This window comes from Vidua macroura, chromosome 12 (genome assembly GCF_024509145.1).
Source record: "Vidua macroura isolate BioBank_ID:100142 chromosome 12, ASM2450914v1, whole genome shotgun sequence".
Taxonomy (NCBI): domain Eukaryota; kingdom Metazoa; phylum Chordata; class Aves; order Passeriformes; family Viduidae; genus Vidua; species Vidua macroura.
The window spans coordinates 9,737,965-9,765,388 of NC_071582.1; the positions used below are offsets into that span (position 1 = coordinate 9,737,965).

A 27,424-nucleotide genomic window follows, 5' to 3' on the forward strand; every position below is an offset into this window, starting at 1 on the left:
AGGCATTTTCTGGAAGGTGCTACTTTAAAGGGATTTGAGATAGCTGTTATGAGATATATATAAATGATATAAATATGTAACAGGAGTTTTTCAAATTGATTTTAGGGTGTCATAGTGTTCTGTTAGTGAGAAAATAAGCTGGTTGTCTAGAGCATTTGCTATTCAATGTTCCTCCCTATAAATGTGCTTTACAAATGAAAATTAAAAAACAGACCAATTGTAAGTTCTCTATGTGAGAAGCTAAGCCCTGTTTCTTGCTTAGTGTAAACCCAGAAGGGCTTTTTTCAGTTGATAAGATGTTAATTTTCCCTTCTCCAAATTATTCAACAATGGTATTCTTGCAATGGCATTGTTCTGATGCACTTAAAGAAAAGTTTGTTAGCAACAGAAATGTTCAGTAGCAGCAGAAATGTTCAGTAACCCAACTACTTCACTTTGCATCTGGTAAGTCTGTAATATATAGAACCATATCTGTCATCTGCTTAAAATAAGATGTGTGTTAAATATATAAAACATGAATTTGCTTTAATGTACATTGAGAATACCTGTATATTCTATTCAGGCCATTGCCTCCCAAGGTTAAATTCTGCTGTCAGATTTTCTGTACCTTTTACTACTTCTGGTATGTTTCTTATTCTGTCAACTAAAATTTTTTTCTTCAACCAGAAGTTGAAAAATTGGCTCTGAAGCTGTTGCCAGAGAAAAGCTCTGATATATGGAAAATAACCCAAGTCTGTCTGTAGTGTGATAGCCTTAACTAAATTATATTCTATTATATATCCACTAGATTATCCCACAGAATGGTCTGACTCTGAGGGATGACTGCTGCTGAAGCACTCATATGCATCTGGTGCTACCAAGACATGTTTGGAAGCTCTTACCAAAGACTATGTATAGTCAGGTTGTCAAAATTTCGTACCATGCCCCCAAAAGTCTTGGGTTTATTAAAAATTTACTGTAATTTCTCTTAAAAGGAACAGGATACCCGGTAATTTCACGGGAATATTATGATAGTCTTGAGGACTCCAGCAGTGAATTGTATTGAAAAAAGTGTTACAGAAAGCAAGGTTTGATATATCTTTGTATATACATGCGTACAAATATTCACTGTGTAGTGGACTTGCCACAGAAGGTGATAGACCCCTCCACTTAAAAGTAGGAAGCACAATGATTGATTTGAGTTTTGTACATATTGTGCTCTGAATAATCTACATAGTTCTGTGGCATGTTTATAGCTTGAAAGGCTACTTTACACATATAAAGAAGGCAAAATAATATTAGCTGAATGACTGTATTATTTCCGAACTTCTTCACTTTGTAAATGCTTTAGTACTTGTAAGAATGTTTGCTCATGTCCAGTGTGAACTGTACAATCATCCCTTGTAGGCATCTATAGACACACTCTTTGTGTTCCTGAAATGTGTCTGTGCTTGGGAGCTTGGTAGACAGTCTAACTATGAAGACCTTCTGGGCAACTTAACTTTCCTTTCAGTAACCATTCTGTTCTGTAATGGTCCCTGGCACTGGCTGCAAGTCCTGGGGAAGAATTAAGAGAATGGCATGTTAAAAACAACTGGGGCTGATCCTTATTTCTTTCAGTGTAATATTGTGGTAGTCTGTGGTGTTCAACTGATTTTTATAGGGGACAAAGAAACAGGTGCCCTATTTTCTTCTGCTCTGAATTCAAAGACTTGTCATATGAGTAGTAGAGGTGATACAGCAGTGAAAAGAAATGGATGAGTTTCAGAGAAATAATTTCAGATAAAGAGATTTTATACACACATATACACACAAAGACTTATTGTATGAGATCCCTCAATCCCAGTCCAATATTTTTAGCAGGTGTTACTGATAGAACTTCAATGTTACACATTTTTTTCTTGTAGCCGTGAAAGGGAAAATTCATGTTGCATTACTTGAGGGTAGAAAGAATTCAAACTTAAGGGAAAAACATTTCATTTTATAGCTGATATTTAATACTTGAAAAACCCTTCAGATGTATTTTATCTAGGATATTTATAGGAAACATGCTATTTCAGCAATTTCTTTTAATTCCTATAGGATATGTGTAGTATATAATAGTAGCTGATTTCAAATACATTTAAGCTCAGTTTTGATATTTTCAATGTTATTTATAATTAAAATAGTATTACTAAAATTATTACTAAATAAATAAATAAATAAATAAAATTTTTACTAAAGTAATTAAAGTAATAACTGGGTATAACATCTAGAGGATTTAGATTCCAGAGAGTCACACAAGTGATGAAGTAGTCTCTGAAACATCACATTCATATCCCAAATGACTAAGTTACATGTATATTAATGTATAAACCGTCTTTATGTCTGAAAATTTTTAGTAATGGAATGAAAAAAAATTGAGCTTTCTCTTGTTATTTGTAATTCAGAACACTAGAGGACAGCACTAAAATATTACATAAATGTGTTGTTGTTTACGCTGTTAATGATATAGGTGCTCTGGGAGGGGTTTGTGAAGAGAAAACAAATTACTGTTTTGAGCAGTTAGGGGAGGTGATATTTTTGTGAATATCTTTTGGCTCCCTTTGAAAACTGCGTCTCACTCCACATGTATAAAATATCTGGAGCTGCTTGTGGTCTGACACAAAGTTATTTGCTTTGCTGTAGTGGTTTCTTTAGAAATTAAGCTTTATTTTTTAATAGTAATAGTGTGGAATATATTTTTAGTTTTTTAAAAGAGTAGTTATTTGCCTCATCTGTAAATATTTTGTGGTTTATTTGCTCACATGTCGTGTACTCTATTAATACTATGATAGAGATGTGATAGTATATCTCACTGGAAAAGTTACAACTTCTGTTGTGTTTCTCTAGGCACACTGGAACGGCATGAAACTGGTGATGCAGCAAGAGCAATTCTTACTTCCATTGAAGATTCAGAGTACTTAGTGGCAGATGCTCTACTTCCTGTGTCTCAGGAGTCAAAACGGAGCAAGAGTTCTGGATACAAACACTCCAGCTCATATAAGCATGGCACGGGCCCTTATCCCGCTCATATAGAGAAATCTTCAGATAAGGTAAAAGTGAAGAGAGAGCATTTTTCCAGAGCAATTAGTGGTGATTCCTTCCAATTCTTTACCATATCACCCACTGATGACTAAGTGGGATGGTGGCTTCATTTTTAGTTTATAAAGGCTTCTTCTGACTAGCTCAGTTTTTATGCCTTCAACCCCATTTCATAGACAAATGAGGAAAATTGGCAGAGGGACTTAGGCAAGGTCATTAGTAGCTAATCTCAAAAGGATTTTCTCAGACCTTGTTACCTGTAGTTAGATCCTATTTCCTCATGCCTCTAGCTTGTGACTGCACCTGTCAGTAGTACCCTGACAACAGCTGAATACGCCTTAGACCCACTCAAATGTGTATGTCTTGAGAACAAGCACACAGTGATCTCATGCTCTTGGTCTTTCTCTTACTGCTCTTCTAATGAGACCACAGATCCCTCTTGTCAATCAGAGATGGTTTTTATGGGCTGTGTGTTTTCTCTCAGCATCATCACAGAATAGACTGCAAGTGCCTTATGTTTTTATTAGTGTCATTAAATTTGGCACCTTATTGGATAAAAAGAAGATGGTAATACTCTTGTGAGGTACTGGGCTGCAAATAGGTATGATCATCTTCAGGAAAGATTTGGCCAGGGAGAAATTTGTATTTGGCTTTATCTAGAAATACTTTCCTACCAAAATCATTAAACCAGCTAATGAGACGGATGGAAAAAATGTGCTCTTTCTTTTTGTTTTGAATAAGTAATAGAAGCAAATAATATGCTTAAAGTAGTGTGATTGTGATGTTAAAACTGAGAAAATGAGTACTGAGACATCAAATCACAAGAAGTTAAGATTAAAAATGTAATAGTCCCTCTATTTTCTTGTTGGCCTAGATAAATCTGTACTTCTATCAGTTATTTGTAGATATTAAAAAATTAATATGGTATTTGCTAATTTAAAACTGATTATTATAACTATGTCTAATTTAATACAATCTCAAATTCAATGAGATGGACATTGCCTTTTTCATATAGGGCAAAAAAATATAGGGCAAAAAAATGGTACAAACTTATTTTCTTAAACCCTATTAGTGCACCAGGAGGTAATATATTCACTGAACTCTTGATTAGAGTGTATCTTAAGAATAGGGCTCTTATGTTGTTTGTTCTTGATTACCACTTTTTAATTAATGGATTTTGGGAATTCTGTTCTCTGCAATAAACAGAAGTCATGTCTGCTATTCCTCAACCCTCAATGTACATAAAAGGTATTTTACCACAAGTATTGAGAGCAAAAAATGCTTGCCTTCCATCACACATAGAAACAGCCTTCAGAATGGTCTCTGGCCTTTATTAATTACAGGAAATGAAGTAGCAGGTATTTCAAAACTGATAAAATACAGCTTGATCCAAGTCCTCACTCTGGAATTTTATGTTCTTTTCTTCCTTGTATCTTCAAATTTACATATTACATAGAGTTTTTAATGATTGTAGTTTAACTCTTAATATTTTTCTTTGACCTTTTACTAACCTTAGTCTGATTTCTAAAGTTCTTTTTGATCCCATTTTCTGAAAAGTCTTATTAGTGCGTAATCCTGCTGAGCATGTTGTGGGGCAGATGGTGCACTAGTTGGCCATTGACACAGAATCTGATCTCCCTGTTAGTTTGTTAAAAGGAATAGTTTCTTCTTGCCTTCTTAAATAGGAACAAAAGAAAAAAGTTTTGGTAGTTGTTTGGTAAGTAGTTTTAGGTATGACTATTAAAATAAAAATTGCATGGATTTAACAAGGTGGGAGGAAAGAAAATGTGCTGATTATGGAATAAGGGAAAGGAGTTTTTTGTAAACTTTAAAGCGTGGAGTTTAACATGCTTTAGGAATTATCATGATCTTAAATTGGGAGAAATATCACAACAGGAAACCATGGAAATTTAGCAATTTGTAGTGCTTTTTTGATTTGCTATACATCTTGTCTGCTCTGATTTATCAAAATATTATTCTATATTCATGTTTAAATATTGCTTATTAATTGTTTTGTCCAAATGCAAACTTATTAAGAATACTATTGATGTCTCTTAGACTTCTTCTGTCAAAATATTTTTTTTAGTTTCGTATTCTTTTTTTGTCACTGCAGACCTGTTAGGTTTGTCTAAATTCATAATAAATTAAGTTCTGTACTTGGAAAAGCACTTTTCTTTCATCAAACATGTGTCATCCAGTACATTCAGAGCTTCTTCCCACTTGCATCTGCATTGGAGAGGGTTCTGTAGATTGGTGTGGGAGATGTTGGAGCCTAAATGTATTTAGTGTAGCTGAACCTGGGAAAAACACAACAATGGAAGTCCCCTTAATGCTATTGCAGAAGCCCAGTGCTGGCTACACAAAAGGAGTGTGGAACTCTGCAGCATTTTTTGCACTGTTGTTCAATTGCTAAATTGAAAACTTGTTATGAAATCTCCTGTTTTTCTTAAGTTTTGTGCAGAAAAAAAATTTATAAGGTTTTTGAAAAAGTGCTCTATTGACTCTTTTGCATCATTCTATTTTAGCATCTTGAAATATTCTAGAAATTCAGATCCCATGTAATTAGTGAGAGGACTGTGCTTATCAGACTTCAACATTCCATGCCCTATTAATTAAAGCATATAATTACTACACACGTAAAAATATCACAAAACTTTCAGATTATCAGCAGATTTTAATATAGAATGAGTATTTCAGTATCGATTTCCTTCTTTGGCAAATTGTGTATTAGAAATTTAACAACATACTAAATTGTTAATACTTTTCTATCAAAAAACCCCATCATGAATTTTAGCATATATTAAGGAACTCAATTTCAGAAGATGTATGTGACAGGAAAAATGAATGGGTAGCTATTCTGTCCTGTTGGTATTGTAATTGAGAGTGATCCTTTTGTACAATGAGTTATCCACATAAAGATTGCAAGTAAAATTCAGCATTTATTCTTGCCATTATTACATTGTTTTACCATTCATATCATATTTAAGATGAAAGAATGGTTTTCAAAATAATGGTCTCTTTCCTCCATCCTAAAAAAGATAAATATCCTCACATAGTAGTCCAGCTCCAAAGGCTTTCTTTCAGAACTTTTGCCATCATGTAAATCATGGATACAAAAGCAGAGTGTTTTGATTTCATGGTGTTTTGACCATTTTAATTCTTTTATTGTGCTGCACGTGCCAGTGGGAGTACCAATAACAGATGAGTGTGACAAATGCAGTTAACACAAGATCCATATTAATGTTGTCAAATCCCCTTGATATATTTAAACAGTTTTTAATTATTTTTAATGTCAAAAGACCCAAAATATATAGCTTAGTAGTTCTTCAAGAAAGCTTTACTTAATGTGTGAATGTAAAACCTCTCATAAAAATGAAACTTTTATATTGGCCTTAGTCATTGACATAGGGTATTCATCAAGTCAGCAATTTGTGTGGCAAAGTGCCATTTGAATAGTGTATTGTTAGAATACTTATGGTCCACTTGACAAGGGCTCTTGCTGTAAATAGTGCAATTTGACTCCAGCTGTTAAAGAGTGGCTTTGACAGCAGCCAAATAGAATGGAGATGCTTTACTGCACCGCAGAAAAATCAATATTGGGTTCTTGTTCATAGTAACCTGTTTTCTCTTTTTTTTTTTTTTGCAGATTTATACAAGACTATCTAGAGTTCATTTGTGAAAGTTTAAATATTATTTTGAAAATGAAGCTGTTTTATTTCCAGATTAATGTTGGTGGCGAATGATGCTTGTGTTTAGTTAAAAAGTAAAAGACAGTGCTTTGTGGATATACATAAACAATGTGATGATGCAGCATTATTGCAACTCTATTTATAGGGGTAGATGTTAGGATGTGGGTGCATAAGTTGTGTAACTAATGACAAAAAATGTTCTTTCCTTCCTCTGTGTTTTTTTCTTTTTGTAGTGCTACTGTAGTATCCCTGTCAATTTTCTAAGTATAGGTTTTTTTTAAAGCAGGTTTCTTTGTTGTTCTCTCTGTAACAACCCCCACAGATGTTGACAATCTGTAGTGCCATTGTAGATTTTCCTGAAGCATGGTCTTGCTAGTGCTGAACAGTTTTCCAGCAGTATTCAGTGACACAAGGTTGCTATGATACCCAGCCAGTAGCAATAGGTATTGAATCACTGCTCTTAATTACAATAGAATACACGCTAGACTGTGCTCATGGTGTTCATATGGAACTAGCTCTCATTATAGCTCTAAGTCATACTTCTGTTTGAAAATTGGAGCTCTGTGAAAAACTGATTTAAAAAAAAAAAAAAAATTGAAATGCTCCAGTGCATCATATGAAGATTTCATCGATGCACATAAAAAGCTGGACGTGTCTGGGAATTGTTTTCCTGATGTTCCAGAAACCCTTCATGTTGGAAAGTTTCCTACCTTTTCAGCTTCAATATTTTGGATATAAGCCTGTGTTTATCATGCACTAGTGTTTCTAGTGATTTCAGTATGGTCTGGGTAAAAACATTGGAGGGAAAAGAAGATTATAAAATCTGTGCAATGGTTGCTGAAGCTTGAACTCCTAAATTATACTACTGAAAATCTAGATTAGAAAAGATATATTTTTACTGTGTATATAAGACAAGGCAAAGATGGGGAGAGAAACATTAATTTATATTTGGACTTGTATGTGTATTTTTTGATGTATTAATGCAGCAATTTCTTAATGCATGTTGTAATAGGAGTCCTTTAGAACTTGATATTCTCTTACATAATAGTATACATATTCTGCTCTAAACAAAAATATGTAAAGGCAAGAATGTCCAGAAGTTATAAATAATAAAAGAATATCTACTTTGTTGCTGCACAGAATAAGTAAGAGGCAAATGAAGACTGTAGGATAATAGCAGCTATTTGTTTTAGTATAGCAAGGGAAGCAATTTGAAAATAAAATAGTTATTGGAAGTCTGGAAAATCGCTGCTAGTTAAATCTTACTGATGGAAAAATTGATAGAAAAATGGAAATAAGATACAAGCACAAATACAAAATAATATTTAGCAAATAGGAAATCAGGAGTGGCACCATAAACAATGGTGTCACAGACATGGATTCCTTTAATTTCTTTCCTTTTATAATATTTAGAGCATTATTATGGGGAATTACAGATCTTGGTGATTTATGTGAAGTAGATTACTAAGGACAAAGCAAAATAGAAAGTAGTAGAGTATTTCTTCTTAAAGTTGGTAACATCGCATTGCTGCTGCAAGGTTTTGGGTTTTTTTTTTCTGGAACTAGTGTTCAGTAGCTATATTTAGTAGTTTATTAAGTAAGCATAATAGGAAAATGAGTGAAGAAAAAAGGACTCAATATATACAGGGGTTTTTTTACTCTATAATTCAGTTGCAAAACATTTATTACTACATTTCCTGAGAAATTTTACAATTAAGTATTTTATCAAGAGACCATAGTAGCAACATAACTACAGTGAAGTAATAACTTGGGAGTTATGAGATTAAATTGGGAGCAGTTAAAAAGAACCATGATGCTGAGGGATATTGATAGCTTTGACAACATGCCATCTTTCATGGAAGTTATGTAGTTTTTGAATTAGTACACCAACTCAAGAATTTGATGATTTGTGTTTTCTCCATTGATTGCCTCAAAACAAAATGAAACCAAAAAGTTGCCAATGTGATATTGTAGCACATTTTAGTCTTAAACACGTGGATAGCAATTAACACAGGGTGTCAGAAATGTAATAATAAGTCTTAACTACTTATTTCAGTGCTTCTGACGCTGATTCTTTTCTACTCTCTGACTATACTGCAGGTGACTGACTTAAAACTTCTTCCCCTTCCTAGACAGCTAATTGGACTATGTGATAAAGCTAAAGAGGCTGCTATAGTATCCTACTAGAAATAAATCTAAAGTCAATATCAACAGTCCTTGTGAAGTATTTCGTGTTGAAGGATGATTTATTGAAGCTAACCTAGCTATTGTTGTCTTTTCCTTTACCTCTGAAATGCTGCAATTCTCTTCTGTCTCCTGGAATCTTTAGCAAAGTTTGCATTTTGGTTAGGGATTTAGAATTAAAAACATACAGTTTCTCTCTTATGGAAGTGGTGTTCATTATGTATTTGCCACTTAGGACTGTTTCTTTTAGGTCTGGTTGTGGAGCTGGGCGCAGTTTGAGTTTTCCTATTTTGGATTTTACCCTTACTACTTTCGTAGTGTAGAAGACTTGTTCTGTAGATCAGCCTAATTGATTTTTCCTTCCAAGTGCTCTGCCTAATTCTAAAACAAATCATGTGATCTTTGTTTTAACCTTTGTTTTCATGTTGTTCAATGGTATTCTTTAAATTCTTCACCATTCATTATAGTGATATGGTGGAATCTTTACAGTTTTGATAATCACCTTTTCTATTCTAAACATTAATTCCCTGGTCTCTAGTTTAATTATTATTATTTTAGTGAAGAAAAATATTAACAAGAATTCAGAGTGAATTCAGTATGAGATTCTTTCCTAGGTTTCCACCTCACATACCTATTAAAAAAAAAAAAAAGAGTGACTTTTTCAGAAGCACATCGTCATCTTACATGCAACTTAGAAACAGGAATTGCAGCAAACAAACCTTACCCTGCAAAAGAAAGACTTGTTATCTGCTAGCTTCCTTCTCATAGCTAATTGAAACTCTTGAATCAGTTATATAGCAGAAATAAAATCCTTGGCTAACGTATGGTTTGATTTCAAACAAACAAAACAACAGCAGTGGTTATGTGTTCATTCTCTTTATATATATATATATTTTTTTTTTTTTTTATATTAATACTCAAACTTTAATTTGTTCCAGTAGTCAGGTTTAGCTCTTGCAGTACTTAGGGGAAAAGATGAATCATGTAAGCAGACACCTGAGAATGTTTGATTCTAAAACCTGTCCTTTTGGAAGCCTCTGCAGTAAAACTGAACAGCTTACAAGGAAAGAACAGTATGAAATCTATGGGTACAGAAACTTAGCTGCCATCCTGATACATCTCAGAATGCTATAGGATCTGAAGAAAGTCCAGCTTGCCTATTCTTAAAATCTCAAAAATGGCGCTTTCTAGAATACACAGGACTTTATGGTTTTTGATTCTTTTTCTTTAGTAGAAAGTCACTTGCTTATGAATAGATCTAGAACTGTTATGTAGGTAATTTTTCTGGGTGGGACTCTTCTAATTCAAGATGGGAAAGGCACTCAGAACAGCCCAGGGAAAATATGTTGTTTCCGTTGGAGTCAGCACTCAGACATAACTTAATTTTTATATGCATCAGTCCTTCTTAGGACAAAGCAATATTCTCAAGCTCCTATAAAGGTCCTGTTGGCAGTATCTCTATGTTCAGCATTATATCTCACAGATATTAGGATGTTCATTCATCCAGTAAATAGTTCAATATGATAATTCCTAAATCCTGAGCCAGCAGTCTGTGGCTTTGGATTGCTGTAGCATGGTTTGTCCAGTTGATGATCAAGAAAACTTTGGAGATGTTCCATCTTTTTTTCTAAAATGCTGAGTGAGGATGGACATTTTTCACTACCACACAGCACTGAGCTGTAAATATTTCTAAAGATATGGTTAGGAAATTTACTTTTGCATTCAAAATAATTAATATATTAAGATGTAGGCAGAGTATTTGAATATTGAGTGTATAAATACTACTTAATTTTAAACAACATCTTATTCCTTCTTTCTATCTAAACTTTTCAAGGCCAAGACTGTCCATGTCATAAATGGATGTTAGAGATGAGTGGATTTACAGTTCACTTTTATATTCTTTCTATGATAAAATTATTAGACAAGATTTTGTCCAAAGTGTTGTGTTCAGAACACAACAGCTAGAGATATGAATTCTAGAGCAAAGCAAAAGTTGTTTGTAAAGTCATACATTTCTTCAAATATTCTTCTGAAAAATAAAGGATAGACTTGTTTCCTAGTGTTGAAAAATTGTGAAGGATATTCAGGATATTAATTTTACTTGCCTGTTATTCTTTGATATCTTTTAAGGATTTGTCTCCAGAATCACTTTTATATGTACACTTTAAATAAATCCAATAGAAAACTATAAGATGAGTGTTACAGGGAGAGAGTGTTAACTTGAAAACAAAATGTGCAAAACATTAAATTTTCATACCAGACCTCCACATTGAGCAATTGAATAGATGCGTTAGCAATTCTTCCTGAACAATTGAAATTTTTGTGCCCAGTAGATCCATCTGGACTACAATCTGCCTGACAGTGGCCTTCCATACATGATAAAAAGAGGGTTTATTCAGTTGCTTAGACTATTCATCACACAGCTTGAGTCTGAAGACTCCTTGGCTTAATTACTTACATTGTGCCACAGATGCATCAGCAGTGATGCTACAGTTACTGTTCAAAGTGCTGTGAGGATAGTAAAGCCTTCCACTGGGACTTAACAAAAGAAAAAAGAAAGATTACAGTGTTGGGAGGAAAAAGGGTGACTCTGCTTATGTTGCAATTAAGTTGATAGATAAACACTGGTGCAAACTCAAAAAATACTGTAGCCTTTTCTTCTTGGGAGGTGGATTCATAGGGGGATCTGGGCATCCTCAGTAATACAACCAGAGCTGTAATTAAATACCATAATAAAAGTAATGCAAGGCAAGTTCAAAACAGCTTGTTTATACTAGTTCATATGGGAAAATTCATCATGAATTGACACATTTGCTCGAGACTGCATTGTCCAAATGATGCAGCCTCAGGTCAAGCATAAATTGCATGTGAAAGCAAACTGGGGCACTACTACTGACTCCAGGCTTTTTACACATAGTCCTTTATATGTGAGTACTGAGCTATAAAAAGGGTAAATGAGTAAGAAAAAAGTTCAGAATGCTGCCATCAAAGGATCCTATGACTAGGTCAGGTGTCTAGGAAGATAAGGAATATGAATGACCTTGGGGTAGAGGTGCTGTAACTGTGTGATGCTCACCCTGTGGAAGAGGCCAGCGTTGCTTTCTGGCAGGTAGGCTGGCCTCTTTGTACACTTTGGGAGACCATTGATCCTCTTAGTGACAGAAAGTCTTCACATGCTCCTAAATTCACATTCCTATTGGATTAGGAAGTGCATATGGTTTTTATGTGGAGATGAAAGTGTAGCCAATAATTTGCATCTTTTCTTCCTCAGCAGGTTATTTTAGAGATGGTGTATGGTGTATGTTTAAGTGCTATTTCAATTGTATACCTGCTGCTTGTAACTATTTTTGAATAAATGCATCTTTGCACATATCCTAGATTGCTTTACCTTTCAGCAGGGCAAGAAAATAAGATAGCTGTGTGTTTGCAAAAAGGTTATCAACTCAAGAAAGCAGGTTTGCTGATGGGATTTACCTGAAATAAGACATGATTCAATGCTTAGATTATTTTTAAGTTACAAATACGTAAATAGGCTTGAAAGACCATATTTCTATCTAACTTTTAACAGTTCTTCAAGCATGACGTTGAGAATTTGAAGTTTCTTTTAGGGAAGACTTGGACCCCCATTTCAGATTTCTCTATCTTACATTTCTTAAAGCCCTTGTTTTTTTAATTATTGCATCAAAATTCTAGTCATAAAATAGATGAGTGATGTGCACTCTCTTACTACTCTTCCACTGAATGATGTTTGATCATGTGCTGTATGCTATGCTGTCATGGGAAAAGGTGATACTAGCTTTTCTTCTTGCTTGTCTTTTAGTGATCAAGGAAATTAGGCTTCCTAAATTTGGAAGGGACTTAATGCTAAGAAGACTCATAAGTTACATCAAGCTTTTAATTTTATATGTAGAAGACACATCCAAAAGATACAATTTCCCAGTAGATAAAAAGGTGTTTCGTTCATGGGGTAGGTTTAAGATGTGCTATTTGAAATCTGAGGTTTTTGTGGAACTTGCTAACTATATTTTATGCTCATAAACCAGTTTGAAGCCCCAAACACAATTTCATTTATCTTTATATTCTAAGCTTTATAGAGTCTGCAAAAGTGTCCATCTGTTCAGTCGAGATTGCTTCAAATAGTGAGTGGTCAGAGAGACATAGCTGATAAAGGTCAAAGGAGCCTCTTGACCCCGTGGTTCTTGCCAAAGCAATTGGAGCGTAGGACTGATATACAGTTAGATACAGCTTGCTAACGTGAGCTCCACTTTAATTGGTAATGATAGCAAGAATACACAGTAAAGTCATTGCTGAAAGAAAACAAAAAGTATCCAATATAGTAATTTATTACCAGTCAGTGGGTTTCACGCACTGGGTTGTTTTACCCCTGCAGTGGTCAGAGAAAGCAAAAAGGTACTCTAACACTTAACTGAAAATGGATGCCCTGCTGCTATCAGAGATGCATGGTGGTCAAACGATTGCCTGTGCCATTAGCTTGGTAATGTTTTCTCTATTGTAAACTCAGCTCCCCATGTTCTTCCTGTGCATCAGCTGCAGATTGAAGGCTTTCTCGTTTGTCTTCTATTTGTGCTGCCAATCATCAAGCTGCTGTTCACCAAGCACATTTCAAGGAGGCAATTTTTTTTTACTCCTATCGACTACCATCTCTAGCAACTGAGGGCTCAGAGGATTTAGAAATAAATTTAATGCTTTAATTTACACTGTGCCAGCCATTTTGTGTGTTGTTTATGTATTTGTTTTCTGTGACAATTCAAGAGACAGTTACAAGTTTCCTATTTTGCAAAACTATGCATGAGATAGATTTATGTTTTGGGGGCACATTTGCAGATACTTTCTGTTATGCTACTATTTCATTTAAAAGGTTGAAGAGAAAAATATTTTTGCAAGAAAAGATGATTTTTAACCTCTTCAGTAGTTAAAAACAGATTAAAAATGCAAACCCAAATCCAGCAAAAGATAACACAAATATTCCTTCCCACCATCAAGAATAAAAAAATTACGTAGAATAAATTATGTAGAATAAAATAGAGCTGTCATTGGCAGTATAATGTATAAGACCCTTAGGTGTGGTAACCATGCTTCAGTTAACAGTTCTTCAGTATCCACAAAGTGCAAATGTAACAGGAGGGTAGGAGTACCTAAACAGCTTTTACAAGCAGATGTGTGATGTACTTTTTTTTTTTGTGAGCCCAGAGCCGGATCAGTGATGAGATGTGATTCTGAGAAGCTATGACTTCAGAACTTCTGTTGACAGTCCAGTGACTGGCCTGATCAAGACACAGAAAATTCTCACCCATCAATAAATTCTGTTTGGCAAATTCTACTACCCTCCTCTTTCATTTCTGTAACAGGTTCTCCACAATTTAGTTTTTTAAAAGCAAAATGTTTACTGTTAATGGTTGTTACAGCGTTAATGAAGACTGATTCACACATTATATATATATATGTCTTTACAGTTTCTATTTTCTTTTTAATGTAATAAAAAGACTACAGTAAAGACAGATGACAAAGCCATTTGTAAATTTCATTGAAATGAGCATATTGATATTATCAAACATCATTGTGAGATTTCAAAAATTATGTCAAAAAACTTCCCATAAGATATGGTGGTTTTGATGATTCTATATTGGGTTTTGTTTAAAAACTCTTGTTTGAAAATACATTGTACAATTGGATATTCACAGAGTATCTTCACTGAGCAAACAGTAAGGTGCTGGTATTTTAATGGTTAAGTTTGCATTAATTTATTAATAGTAAGATTATTTAATAATGAAACAATTACTCTCTAAAAGTCCATCAGATAAGACTTACTCTTTTATCATGCCCTTCAGTGGGCTGTTGTATCTGTATTAAAAGCCAATGGTCTAATTTCTGTCAAAATAAAAAAAAAATCTTTAAAAAAACTCTCAAGTGAATCAGAAATAAAAAATCCCTGACCCCAAGAAAAATGAAATAGCAGTGCACCTTCTATGAATGAAACAACCTTCCAGTCTCTTTGACGTTATTTCATGTAAGCTCCACACATCTCTCCAGTCTCCCCCTGTCTAATCTGCCTAAAAAATCCCATTAAAGTTGTTCAATTTCTAATATTTTCTTGAGCCTTTGCAGGTGGCAAGCAATGGCTAAAGGAGGGGATTGAACTTGTCCAGTGTTAATGAATCAAAATATGTTCTTTCAAAGGGGAAAGCTCAAAGGAGCAGAATTAAACCCCTTAAATATTACATAATTAAAAAACTTATTTAGAATCATCATATGGGCTATCAACAGCATAGCTCCCACTTAGGCTTTCTACATCATCATTTTTTCTGAAGGCACTGGGAGCTTTGGGACCAATTTTCTGCCACATCTATTCTGTTATGTTTGGGATAAAGTGAGAGTGCAATGAATAAAGAAGGCCATAACTCTGGAAGAAAAGTCACATTTAATACTTCAGAACTTGCTTGGCATAGGAGTTGATACTTGTGCTGTGAGAACTGAGCAGCTTCTATTCAGTGGTATCAAAGCAACCTGTAAGTATATTTTGAATGCTGGGGGTGTTATTTTGCCTTTTAAAATTTCTACCTTGTGATTTTTTTTGCCACTTTATTTCCTTTATGTAAAAGGAATGTCAATATCATTCTTGTCAAATCTGTTTTTAGTACAAAACCCACAATAGAGTACTTCTGGTAAAAAAAAAGCAGATATGTGGAGAAAGTGCATACATATGAGGAGCTGAAAAGGTATGGGAATCCCTGTCAGCTAATGGAAGTGTATATTTTAAGTGGAATACCATTCCCAGAATAAGCTGGATCCCAGTGGAAAAAGGCCTTTAGAGATGAGAAGGCAGCTAGGTAAAATAACACTTGAATTGTACTTCCCATGAAATTTTTATGTGATATATCTGTCTTAAATCTGTATTGGATGCTGTTGGGGGCCACAGTAAGCACAGCCCCCTGCTGCCGCCTTCCCATAGTTACAGGAAAATTTTTCCTTGGGTGTTAAGAATGAGTAAAGGAGAAAAGATGTAGAGGAGCAGGGTTGTAACTTGTGGAGCAGTGATGAATTGCTTGCCAGAAAACTGGAATAAGCTTCTGAGAGATGTGTACAATGCCCCAAGCCACTGAATGTTTAAGGGGCATTTGGAGAGTCTAGTTGGACTAAATGATCCTGTAGGTCCCCTTCCAACTGAAATAGTTTATTCTAACTCTTGTCTGATCCTAGCTCAAACATCTTTAGTGGCAAGCTGGAGGGATGTTAGGGGACACTGGCCATGCATGGAAAATAGCTTGGCATTTCAAAGCCTCCCTCAATCTTTCCTCAATATAGAAAGATTTTTCTCCTGTGGGTCAGTGATGCACAGGAGGTTCACAAGTCTCAGGATATAATTTTAGTCTGTAGTCAGACTTTTTGCTTCTTTAAAGCTAACAATAGGCTATGTCAAACTTTAAAACTAGAAAAGTTTAAAATAGAAAAGGAAAGGTACAATATATAATATAAATATCTGTTAATCTGTTTTTCAGTAGTCAACAAATGCAGTTTCCAGCTCTCTGGTTTGTAGTTAGTTTTATGGGTGTTTTTCCATTCTCTGTAATCTTTTATTGCAGAGAATAGCTTGCCCATCTATCCTAAATAGCATTTTATGTCTAAAGCTTTGGATGCCCACCTTCCTTCATTGGAATGAAATGCCTGTGGCAGAGAGCTAAGAACTTGGCAGACAGTTTTAGGATCAATGTCAATAAGCTTTCATATTGAAAATAAAACATGAATGTTTATTGTGACTTCATATGTAGTAGCATCACCAGATGTCTCAATGGATTGACATTGTCACTATGTTTGCCTTTGTTTGGATGGTGATTTCACTAAAGGTTTCTAAATGTTAATCAAGCAAATACAAGTCTATAGAAAGAGAAAATGATAGGCTAAATAATAATAGCTTCAATTAATGTCAAAGCTAGCCTGTGCATTCCAGTATTTGTGTTACGTGGGGTTCTCCCTATCTCTTAGAAAACAGCATAATTAAAGATTATTTTAATCCTTATACTTAACTACAATGTATTATTTTTTTAAAAAGGAAAGAGATAAAAAAACCTGAACAAGCAGTTATAATCTCTTACTTATGACTCCCTATGGAGATCTTTAAATGAGATTATGTATTTAGAGTACATTCTCATCTGGTTGGGAGCATCATTCCCTAAATAACAAAAAGCCAAATTATATTACTGCCTGAAACAAAATAGTCACATGTCATAGAGTTTATGCAGTTGATTTTTTTTTTGTGTTATTTGTACTAAAATATTAACAGTTTAAAGATAGCTAATCCTATAAAATTATAGTTTGTAATGTAAAAGGAGTTAGGTAAGGTGGTCATGAGAAAGATGAGATAAACAGTGTTGCATTCCAGCAAGAGCTGGTTGCTGCTCTGTTTACTAACACTTGATGGTTTATTTTGAGATTTAACTATCTTCAACAGAAAGTTCTTTGCATTAGTGGAATACTTCAAATGGTCAAAAGAAAATTAAAACTTAGAGTAATCTGGAAATTTCTTTATCATTTGTGATATAGAAACTGGCATGATGGTATGCAAAAGTATTACAGAGATGAGAAGTTGCTTCTTGATGTGTCTTTCTGCTTGTGAAGGTGAAATAGGCTGAGCATGGTGCTGAGAGCATAAGCTTGTGCAGGACAATAAAAACATACCAGTTGTAAATGCTTAAAGAAAAGGGCAGAAGTGTCAACAAGGAGTTTATATTCCCTCACTTCTGGTGTTTCCCTGAAGGTAAAACATACTTCTTTGGTAGATGCAGCAGGATGATGATGATGTAAGATGATGTGTCACTGTGTGAACTCATCAGTTCCTTTTCAAAGTGCCTGGATACATCCCTTCCACTGGAGTTTGTCACAGCATAGTGTCCACACTATGCCAAGGGCACTGGTAAAGAAAAGATGTAAAGTTCTCTTCTTAATGACAATTTATCATTTAAATAATGAATCTGCAAGGCTAAAACAGAGTGGGGTTTTTTTGTGGAAATAATTTTGAACATTTCCTTACGTTCAGCTGATGGTTCATCATCATTTTAACATGTGATTCTAAAGTTGAGAGCAGCTGTAGCTCTTCTCAGATCTTCTGGTTTCAAAAACTATGTTCTTTGGTCATTTATTAACAACAGTAATTAGCCATGTGTATTTATTATGTTAGTATGTAGAATTGAAAGTTTGCTTTATAAATTGCCATTAATGTGAATGGGCTTTAAATTTTGGGGGAAAGTATGGAGAATTCTAGAAAAGATGCAGGTAGGAAATAGGGTGGCACAAGGTAAAGTCGGGTGTTCACAAACATTGACTGTTTTTTTTCAAACCTTTTTCTCTTAATTATTTTCAGCTAAGGTAATTACTTGTGTGTGGGGGGGGATTTATTTACCTAGGTTCCTTAATGTTCTTGCTTTGTGACTTATCTCAGAAGGAGGTTTGTGACTTATCTCAGAAGGAAGTTTCAGACAGCTTTGCATGTTTTGAAATAGCAAAAGACCTAGTCTTTATCCCATACAAATCCCCTCGATATATATTTTTATCTATATAGCCCATATAGCAAATTGCAAAAAGGCATACAAACACTCAGGGTTTGCAAGAATCTTGCGCCATTGTAGCATTTGCTTCTCTGGCTTTATTTTGCAAAACCAAATGTTTTATGCTTTAAAATTTTCCAAAAATCCTTTTAACTTGAAATGAGACTTAGCAGAAGAAATACCAGCCTAGAGTTTTTGCAAAGATACGTGCAATCTAAGGTACGGCTGTGTAATTGAAGGATCTTGTTTTATACTATTTACACATGGATCTCTCTTAAGCTATTTGGAAGCAAATCTTTTTTACTTCATCAAAACTGAATAAATATAATTTAATTGAACTTAAAGGAGTTAATAGATTTTCTCTATTCCATAGGCAATTCTATGTTGATATCTTGAAAATTACAAAGAACTGTTGGATTTTTGTTTGGACATTTAATATTTTTCTTTCAGTTGACTGATACCAGCTGCATCCAACAGCCCTTTACTATTTTACCAGCTAAGACAAAATGGAACAATGCAAACTTTCATATTCTCTTATTTGACCTGGAAAAACTTGAGGAACTTCTATCATCTCAACTTAATGGATTAAAGTCATCAAAATCATTCCACAATCAATACACTCTAGAAAGAGCTAAAAGTACTACTGAGAAAAGGGCACTGACATTAAAAAGAAATAAAACTGCTGCCTTCGTAGCTCAAGTAGATGGGCAGGCAGAGACTGTTTGTTCAGACCAAGTTCATAGGGATAATAATGCAGCTAGACCTATGGAAGACAGTGGTGGCATAAAAAAATGGAAAAAAACGAAGAGTTCAAGAAAGATCAGAATGCAGCCCTCAGGAAACATTGATGTGAACATCGCAACCGATACAGCTAAACTGCTTTTGTCATGTCTCCTACCATGGGGCATAGATAAAGAAATAGACAATTTCTGTGCAAGGCACCTGGACATCTTGAGGCTTCGGTGTCCTGTTTCTTTTGGACTTGTGTCAGATGAAAGCCACCTCTCACTGATGTTGCCAGGATGGAAATGCACTGATTGTGGCATGCTAGAAGAACATGTTTTCAATTTGTTTTCAAAAAGAGTCCTTGATTTATCAAACAAATACCTTGCTGCAACTGAAGGGCAATTTGGAAAGAAGGATGGACCTGAGAATAATGATTATGGAACAAGGGACTTGGAAACAGTATTTTTCTTATTTAGTAGAATAGCTTTAATCAACAGGATAATTAACACACCTTCAGCAGTTACAGATAAAATCAAAAGGTAAGAACTTCTTCATTATGAGTGGACTGTATTTTCTAATGTCTCTACATCCAAACAAATTCCTCCTAGTCACAGTAATGCACTTGGTTATACTTTTCTGTCCCAAAGACACATAAAAATGAAGCATACCTTAAAATAAAACACCAAGCCAATGTCTTGATTTCAAAGAACAAGTCAGAGCAGAGTAATCTCTAAACATAAATTATTGAATTGGTATTATTCCTGCCCCAAACCTTACCTCTGAAAAGCTTATTAGGTAGCACACAGCCAGTCACATACTTTTTGGGAAGAGGATCTTCAACAAGCACGTCTCCAGATTTTCAGTTTCTGCATTCCTTCTGCAGGACTCCAAGATTAGCTCGGTTGGTTAGAGTGCTAATATCACTGATATTATGGGTTCAATCCCTGTATGGTCCATTCACTTAAGAGGTGGGCTTCTGGGTCCCTTCCAGCTGAGGATATTCTGAAGTCTTCTCTTCCTTTGTAGTTGTTGAAAAATGAAAACAACTTTTCTTAAATATGTGCTTCTTTAATGAAGATTATGTTCTTTCTCTAGAGCTTTTTGACAGATGTTCTTTGAAGAAAAGGCAATCAGGATATAAGTGTCTTTACATTTTTCTGTTTAGCAGATAAGAATTGATGCAGGATTTTTTTCAAAAGAGCAAGAACTTGAATTATCCGGCTTCACACCCAGTTTTTTCCAGAGATCACTCTTTTCCTGAGGTCTCTTTAGGTGCACAGTGAGATGTGCATTAAGCACTTTTGTGCTGTTTAAACTTCCACTCCCTATAAGCAATATACTTCCTTTGCCATGGAACCCTTGACTTCACAGATAAATAAAACATAGGAGAGAAGAATAGTCTGCCCTAGTTATCCTATCTGAAGTACAATGCCCCCAGTAATGATGGCAGCTCCTGGGAATGAATGCCTCATCAGCCCTTATGTTGTGAGAGCCATCCCAAATAGCATTTATGTTACTCAAAGCAAATTTATTGACTAAATACTTTTTCAGCATTAAAGGAAAAATAACATGCTCAACATTATTTGACCAAGCCAAATAGAGCATGTTAATCAGGCAATGGATATTGTCCATGCATTTTTTGTTGTTTGACAAACATAGTGTTGGTTTGTATTTAGTATTTTAGGGACAATTAACTTCAGTGTTGGTGATGCTATGGCCCCAAGGCAAGAAGGGAGGACAGAAAATATTGATCTTGCAGCAAATATCTGCACCTCCCACAAAGCTCTAGGCACTCAGCCTCTCTCAAGACATATGCACTATCCCACAGGACAGATGCACATTTCTTATTCACTTTTGCTGCTAATCGTGTTGCCTGTTGGTCCATATTCAGTACAAACTCTTACATTAATACTTGTTTCAGGATTCCAGCTTGAACATGAATCCTCTTCCATGGAAAAAAGTACTTTATGCTTGCCTTGTGCAGCACTCTTTTGGAAAGACATTGTGTAAATTTATTAGCATACCAAAATCAAACATTTTTCCCAGACAAGGACATCCTGACTTTGGGAAATATATCCTGTAAAATTATAAGTATCAAAGTTGCTGCAAGGGAAAAAATGCCTTTTCTTGTTTGTTTGGTTTTTTCCCCCAGAACAATGCTATATATTTTTATGTTTTCTCTAGGATACATAAAGATATAAACCCTACCATCTTTAACAAATGTTATTTTGGTGAGTTTTCCTTCAAAAAGTACAATATGCAGCCAAACCTCTTTGGACAGTTGCTTTATCCAAAACTGCAGTATGCTCAAGGGAAAAGAAACCTACATACTGAATTCTAATTCGCAACAGTATTTGCAAAAGTAGTTAGTAGAACAGCTCTCACAGCTTGATCGGGTTCTGCTGTCATTTTTTGCAACTTGATGCAACCTGTCAAAATAAAGGAACCTGCAGCAAAATGTGTCAGATCATAAAAGTGGGACAGAGACAGGAAGAAGCTGGGAAGGAAAGATCTTCAACAAATTTGTTTTCTTCTGCTTTTTTTTGTGTCTTGAACTTACAGCTCTCAAGCTTGAAGCTTTCAGAGTTGTTTGATATTGTAAAGTCTTTTGAAGTGTTGCAACTCACTGTTCATTGTAGTGAATTTGAAAGGCAAATATATTACTTTTAAAATGACACACAAATGTAGTTTTTGCAGGTCACTATAGTGGTTTATTTAAAAGAAATAGTTCTAAATTGTGCAAGGGTTTGGAGTGGTTTTTTTTCACTTTCTTTCTCCACCATCCATATCCTTTGTTTTCAAGGGTTAGGTTGCTGAGTTAGTGACTCAGAAAGAGCAATATGTACACACTAGTCTCCTAAATTGTAGCCATCCACTGAAATCCCAAGTATTGTAATGATACTCTAAATTATTTACCACTGTAGAAAAAAAAAGGATAACCTATAAAAAAAGCCTTTTTGTTTCCCTTGAACTTTTGTCCTGTGCATTCGGAAAAAAACCCAGGCAAATTCTTTTGTGAAAATGGTATTTTAATTCAGTTCTTTACATATGAATTTGTTTCTTTATTGCAAAATAAAGCTTCACATTTGGCTCAAAGTTTATTAGGCTGAAGTTCCTGCATTTAGATGGGACATTTCAGTGTTGTATATTTGTGAATGTTTCAATACCTAGTTGTAGACAAAAGAATGTGAGTGACTTCTGAGGAGAAACTTAATTGGGGTTGATAGTAATTGGTATCAGAATACCTACTGTAAAAAACCCCCAACCCTACCTTAATACATAAGATTGCTCATATGTGTGTTCAGGTTTTGTTTAATAGTTTCATATTCTTTAAGTCCACAGAAACCAGAATCTGTACACGACAAATGGCGAAATGTAGAAGCCATAACACTTTCATGCCCCAATTTTTATGCAGAATTACCAATCAGTAAGTATGTGAATTGGCAGTATTAACTTTTAAGTGTTCTGGTTTTGCATGCTTTTTGTTGCTATAATATAGACTTTAATTTCAGTAATGATAAAAAATGTTGCTCTTTATGCTGTCCCATCTGTGAACAGAGAAACTGAATTACTCTGTTTCTTTTGTGAATATCACAAGAAATGTGTAAACAAAGTGTTAATTGGAATCAATGATTTTTTTTCCTGTTACGACAAGACATTTAGTTGAGTTTCTAAAGACACTTCCCAGCAATCAGAAAAACAGCAATGTAATAAGACAAACACTGCCCTCATCTCCTTCCCCCATCTCCCTCATCACCATTACGTGCCCACCCAATAATATATACAGCCCTCCAAGCAAACTGTTGCCTTAGTAATACAAGCACCATCCGGACTGTTCAATAATGCCTTTAGACTTCTGGCTCAGGGCAGAATAAAGTAATCTGTTCCTGTTAATGTCCCACAGGCCATTGCTCATCAATCTTGGCTTTGCAAGCCAGCCTTGGTTTGCTTGCAATATGCAACTAACCAAAGAACATTTAAATAAAAACCTAAACAGAATATGGACATTTGTCAGTACATGGTACCTGAAAAATATAGGGTTCCTCTTACAGAATAAGCCATGCCTAGGCTGAAAACACAAATTCTTTTACATCAAATCTTGATGCTGTGCTGTGTAGGTAAACCTTAATATCCCCATCAAAAATTAGTTACCTTTCCTTCTCTAATATGCACCACAACTGTAGAACTTGCAATGACAGCAGAAATGTCCATTAGAAAAAAGAGATGGAACATAAAATCAAGTGACAATAGAAAATAAGTAGGGGAAATGCATGGAAATGGTGACTAAAATGTTCCTGAACATAAAAATATATTTACTGAGTGACCTAAAAATTCTAAGGTAATCTAACTCATATGCCATATCTCCTAGTTCATACAGTTGTTCAGATTTATAAATTGAAATCTAATCTGAGACTTGCAGGACTCAGAGATTCTAGGAACAACCTGTTCTTTAGCATCAAGGACAGACTGCACAGCAGAACAGGGAATGCATAGTTAAGTAGTCCAAAATAGAAAGTATTTTTAATATATTTAGAAAATTGTGATGAAAGAGTACTCCATGGAATATCAGTTCTCTGTTTAAAAAAACCAACCTAACAAAAAAAAAAAAAAAAAAAAAAAAAAAAAAAAAAAAAAAACCAGAAAAAAACCAAAAAACCCAACACTAATTTAACTTAGGATAAGAATAAATGTTAAAGCAATAGATTGTCTGAACACCTTGTGCTTATTGTATTGGATGAGAGAATTTCTAAGAAATTACATTTTTTCAGATCTTTTCAGGTGCGTTGCTGAAAACTTAAAAATGTTAAAATATTTTTCTGTTTGTGTGCTTCTCTATATATTGTCAGTTCATTAACTATCTATGTGTTTTTCAGGTAAGAGTAGGTGTCATTCCCCAGACTTTGGGAGCATTTCATTGCTGAAACTCATTTGTTGTTGGAACGACCAATCTGTAAAGGTAGGAAATAGCCTGTGACAGTTGTAGCAATGTAGTCCTTAAGTGCCGTTTACTGTAATTTAGTATTTGGAATCAGTAATGTGACCTAATAGTTACAATTTATGGGGAAACTATTACATAAGTCATGCCATTCAGGTCTGTGGAAAGCAGATTAGCATTACAGTATGAAGTATGCCTTAAAGTAAATGTTTAGATGTGACAAAGTAACTCTCCTACTAATCTTTCATCTAAGTGCTCTTGTTCATAGCTTTTATTTAATAAATTACTTATTTTTTTCTCTAACAACCACTTGTAACTTGCATCAAAAAAGCCATTTTTGGTTCCATGAAAACAAAAGTCAAAAATAAGGGCAGTGTCCTATATTAATGTATTATTATAGAAGAAACTGAAAATGCCTTAGTGAAGGGCAAAAATCCTGAGTCTTTAATTATTAAAATAGTCTTTAAGAATAACTTGCAAGCCATGTAATTATCGGTTCTTCTGGTCAGATGATGCTCATTCCTATTATTAGTGAAGAATCTGAAGTCTTGAGAGATAAAGAACTTTTTGAGAGTTACAGGCAGCAGTGCAACAATCTAAGCAGTGAAATCTGGAGACCATTTTTCATTTTGGAAATATGCATTTAAATAAAGTTGTGTTGTTGTTTGAGTGAGTTAATATTCAGGGATACAAAACTCAAGATGTTATACTCTGACCACAATGGATTTTATTCCAGAAAGGGGAAATACCTGTTACAAATCTAGTTTATGATATTACTTTTGAAATTGAATGCAACTTTCTGCTACTTCAAATGCAAAGAATATTTTCCAGAGCTGAGTTTTGCAGGGGTGCTCCAGTAATAGTCCCCTGTTCTGTTAGACAGAAATAGTTTCTGCAAATATTCACATGCAATTGATTCCAGCATTTCATCTTGAGCTTATCAGTTGTTTATTATATTCCTACTGTCTGCACATCTTCCATACCATTTCTGAATTCTTTTTCTCTCCCCTTTCTCTTACAGGAAGATTTTTTTTTCTTTTCAAACCTCAATAACTGCAATTGTCATGTGGAATGCATAAAATCTCTTGCTGACCTGGTCAGCCACTGAAACTCTTCAGAGAATAGTTAATATATTTATGAAGTTGTGTTTGTAGCATAATTGATTATGTGAGATCTAGGTATTTATGTTTTTGAGAGTATTTAGCAACTGATCAGTGTATACAATGATCCTGGTCTCATCTAGCAGAGGAGGTTAGTGTGCTGAAAGATAAGGTATGGAATAAGCTGCCTCACACTTTTTTTACCTGAAAAGACTTTAAATGTAAGACACTGAAATTGTCAACTACTGCAAATATCATGCTCTCAATGCTTCTCAAATTTTAACATTATTCAGGTACAGCATTGTAGCTGCACTGAGTTTTGATAACCCACTTAGTAGCACAGATTTTGGGTTGCTTGCCCACCAAGTGCCATAAATCTTCTAAGATTCAAAAATAATATGTTGGTGGTAAGTATGATATTTAGTTACCAGTAGTTTATATGAAATTATAGTTTCTTGTTGACAATAAGGTTTTGTTAAAACTTTATTTATGCATTCACAGTTTAATGCCCAATTTTTTAATGCTGAGCAGCCTAATTAAGTGCTCATGTACATTTACCAAAAACATCACTATTTAGGATATTTTTAGAAACTTTTTCTATTGTGATCTTCCGTGATGGATACTGATTCTCAAACATGACCAAAGGAATTACCGATTATTGGTTCCTCATCTCCTTACAGCACCGTAACAGATTCTGTGCAAACAAACTGAAAAAAACTGCTGCAAATTTTTTATCAAGGGTCTACTGACTTGTTGAAGTTGAAGGCTGTAGGGAGGTAATTTTCTAAATCAAAATTTAGAAATGTGTATGTTTTTAAAATATTTTTTTAGTATTTTCTTTTTCCCAGATGATTTGAAAGGAAAGGTCATCATCTTCTGTTTTGCTGTTCTTTCAGATAAACTATAGCATTCCTTGCCACATTCCCATCCCACCCAGAAATGACTGATGTGTTCATGTTTCCAGATAGGTATATGAAGGAAAAATATACAGTTCAGTGGAAGTATCTAGACAACTGTCCTGACAATTACTGTGCAGAATTAGAGCGAAGCAGACTGAATCATTCAAGTTGATGTTTTGATGTGTATTTTTCCCCCATGATGTGACTGTGTTATGGAGGCACCTGGGAGGCAGTTTCTGCAAGGCTCAGACCTGTAGAGGTTATGGCCTGAGCAATAACCAGGAGTGATATCTATTGACTTCTGTCTTTAAACCCACTGATCAGAAAGAGAATAGTAATCCTTGGAAGTAATTGATAAAGTGTAGAAAGGAAAGCCAGGATAACTTTAGTATGGATGTAACAGTACAACTTTTGTTCACTTGTCTTTTTGAATTACTCTGTATTATTGCTACTTCAAACAATTATCTTTCACTTTTAATATCAGTATTTATAGGTCAGCATATGGAATTTATATTTCCTCAGTCAAAGAAGCAGCATAATTTGTCACATTTAAGATTCCAAACTAAAAGAAAATTGTATTTTCAACAGCAGTTACAATTATAGGGAAAAAAATTAAAGCATATGTAGCCAATAAGGTAGCTAATTTATATCTAGAAGGACACTAAAGATAAAGTGGAAATGATCAGAGAAAATGAAAGGTGCTCATGTAGATTTGTTACGTTAGAAACAGGAAAAACTACTGGAGATTATTAAACTTGGTGATAAGGCTAGATGAGGTATATAAATTTTGGAGTAAGATTCCATGAGAAGACAAAACTAAACATGAAACCACACCAAGCACTGTGGAATTACGGATACAGTCACAGTCAAGTAACATGCAGAGACATCTACAGGTGCCTCTACAATAATATCATGTTGTGCCATTTGTTGCAGTTTTTTGCTTTAAGATGTTAGAGGAAGTTATTACAAATGCTGCCTGGCATGCACAGCAGTGATACAAATAAAGATCATCTGATCCAGATTAGTGACAGGTTCTTAGCAGATCTCTTTTGTGTACCTCTGTAAGAATTGTTTTGTCAAAAATTTCCCCAGGACAATGAAAATGTGTCCGTGTTTCTTTCTCTTTCTTAATTATTATAGATATATTGTAAGAGTCTGCTGCAAAGTCAGGATCTGTAATTCCCAAAGCTCAGGGCTGTATAGACGTGAGGAACTGGGAACTGCCTTTGGTGTCCCCTGTAAAATAAAGTTCTATTATAACAAGATGAAGGTTTGTGCCTTGTTGAAT

At 34.6% G+C, this 27,424-nt stretch overlaps 1 protein-coding gene across 1 annotated transcript in view; it reads left to right on the forward strand.

Annotated features, from left to right (window-relative positions):
* The window catches only part of WDR72 (WD repeat domain 72), a 91,760-nt gene that overhangs the window by 24,418 nt on the left and 39,918 nt on the right, over positions 1-27,424 (forward strand). The window contains exons 13-16 of the mRNA XM_053988418.1: positions 2,851-3,053; positions 18,926-19,740; positions 22,537-22,628; positions 24,076-24,158. Of these exons, the coding sequence (XP_053844393.1) occupies positions 2,851-3,053; positions 18,926-19,740; positions 22,537-22,628; positions 24,076-24,158 (1,193 nt within the window). The remainder of the gene's footprint in view (positions 1-2,850; positions 3,054-18,925; positions 19,741-22,536; positions 22,629-24,075; positions 24,159-27,424) is intronic.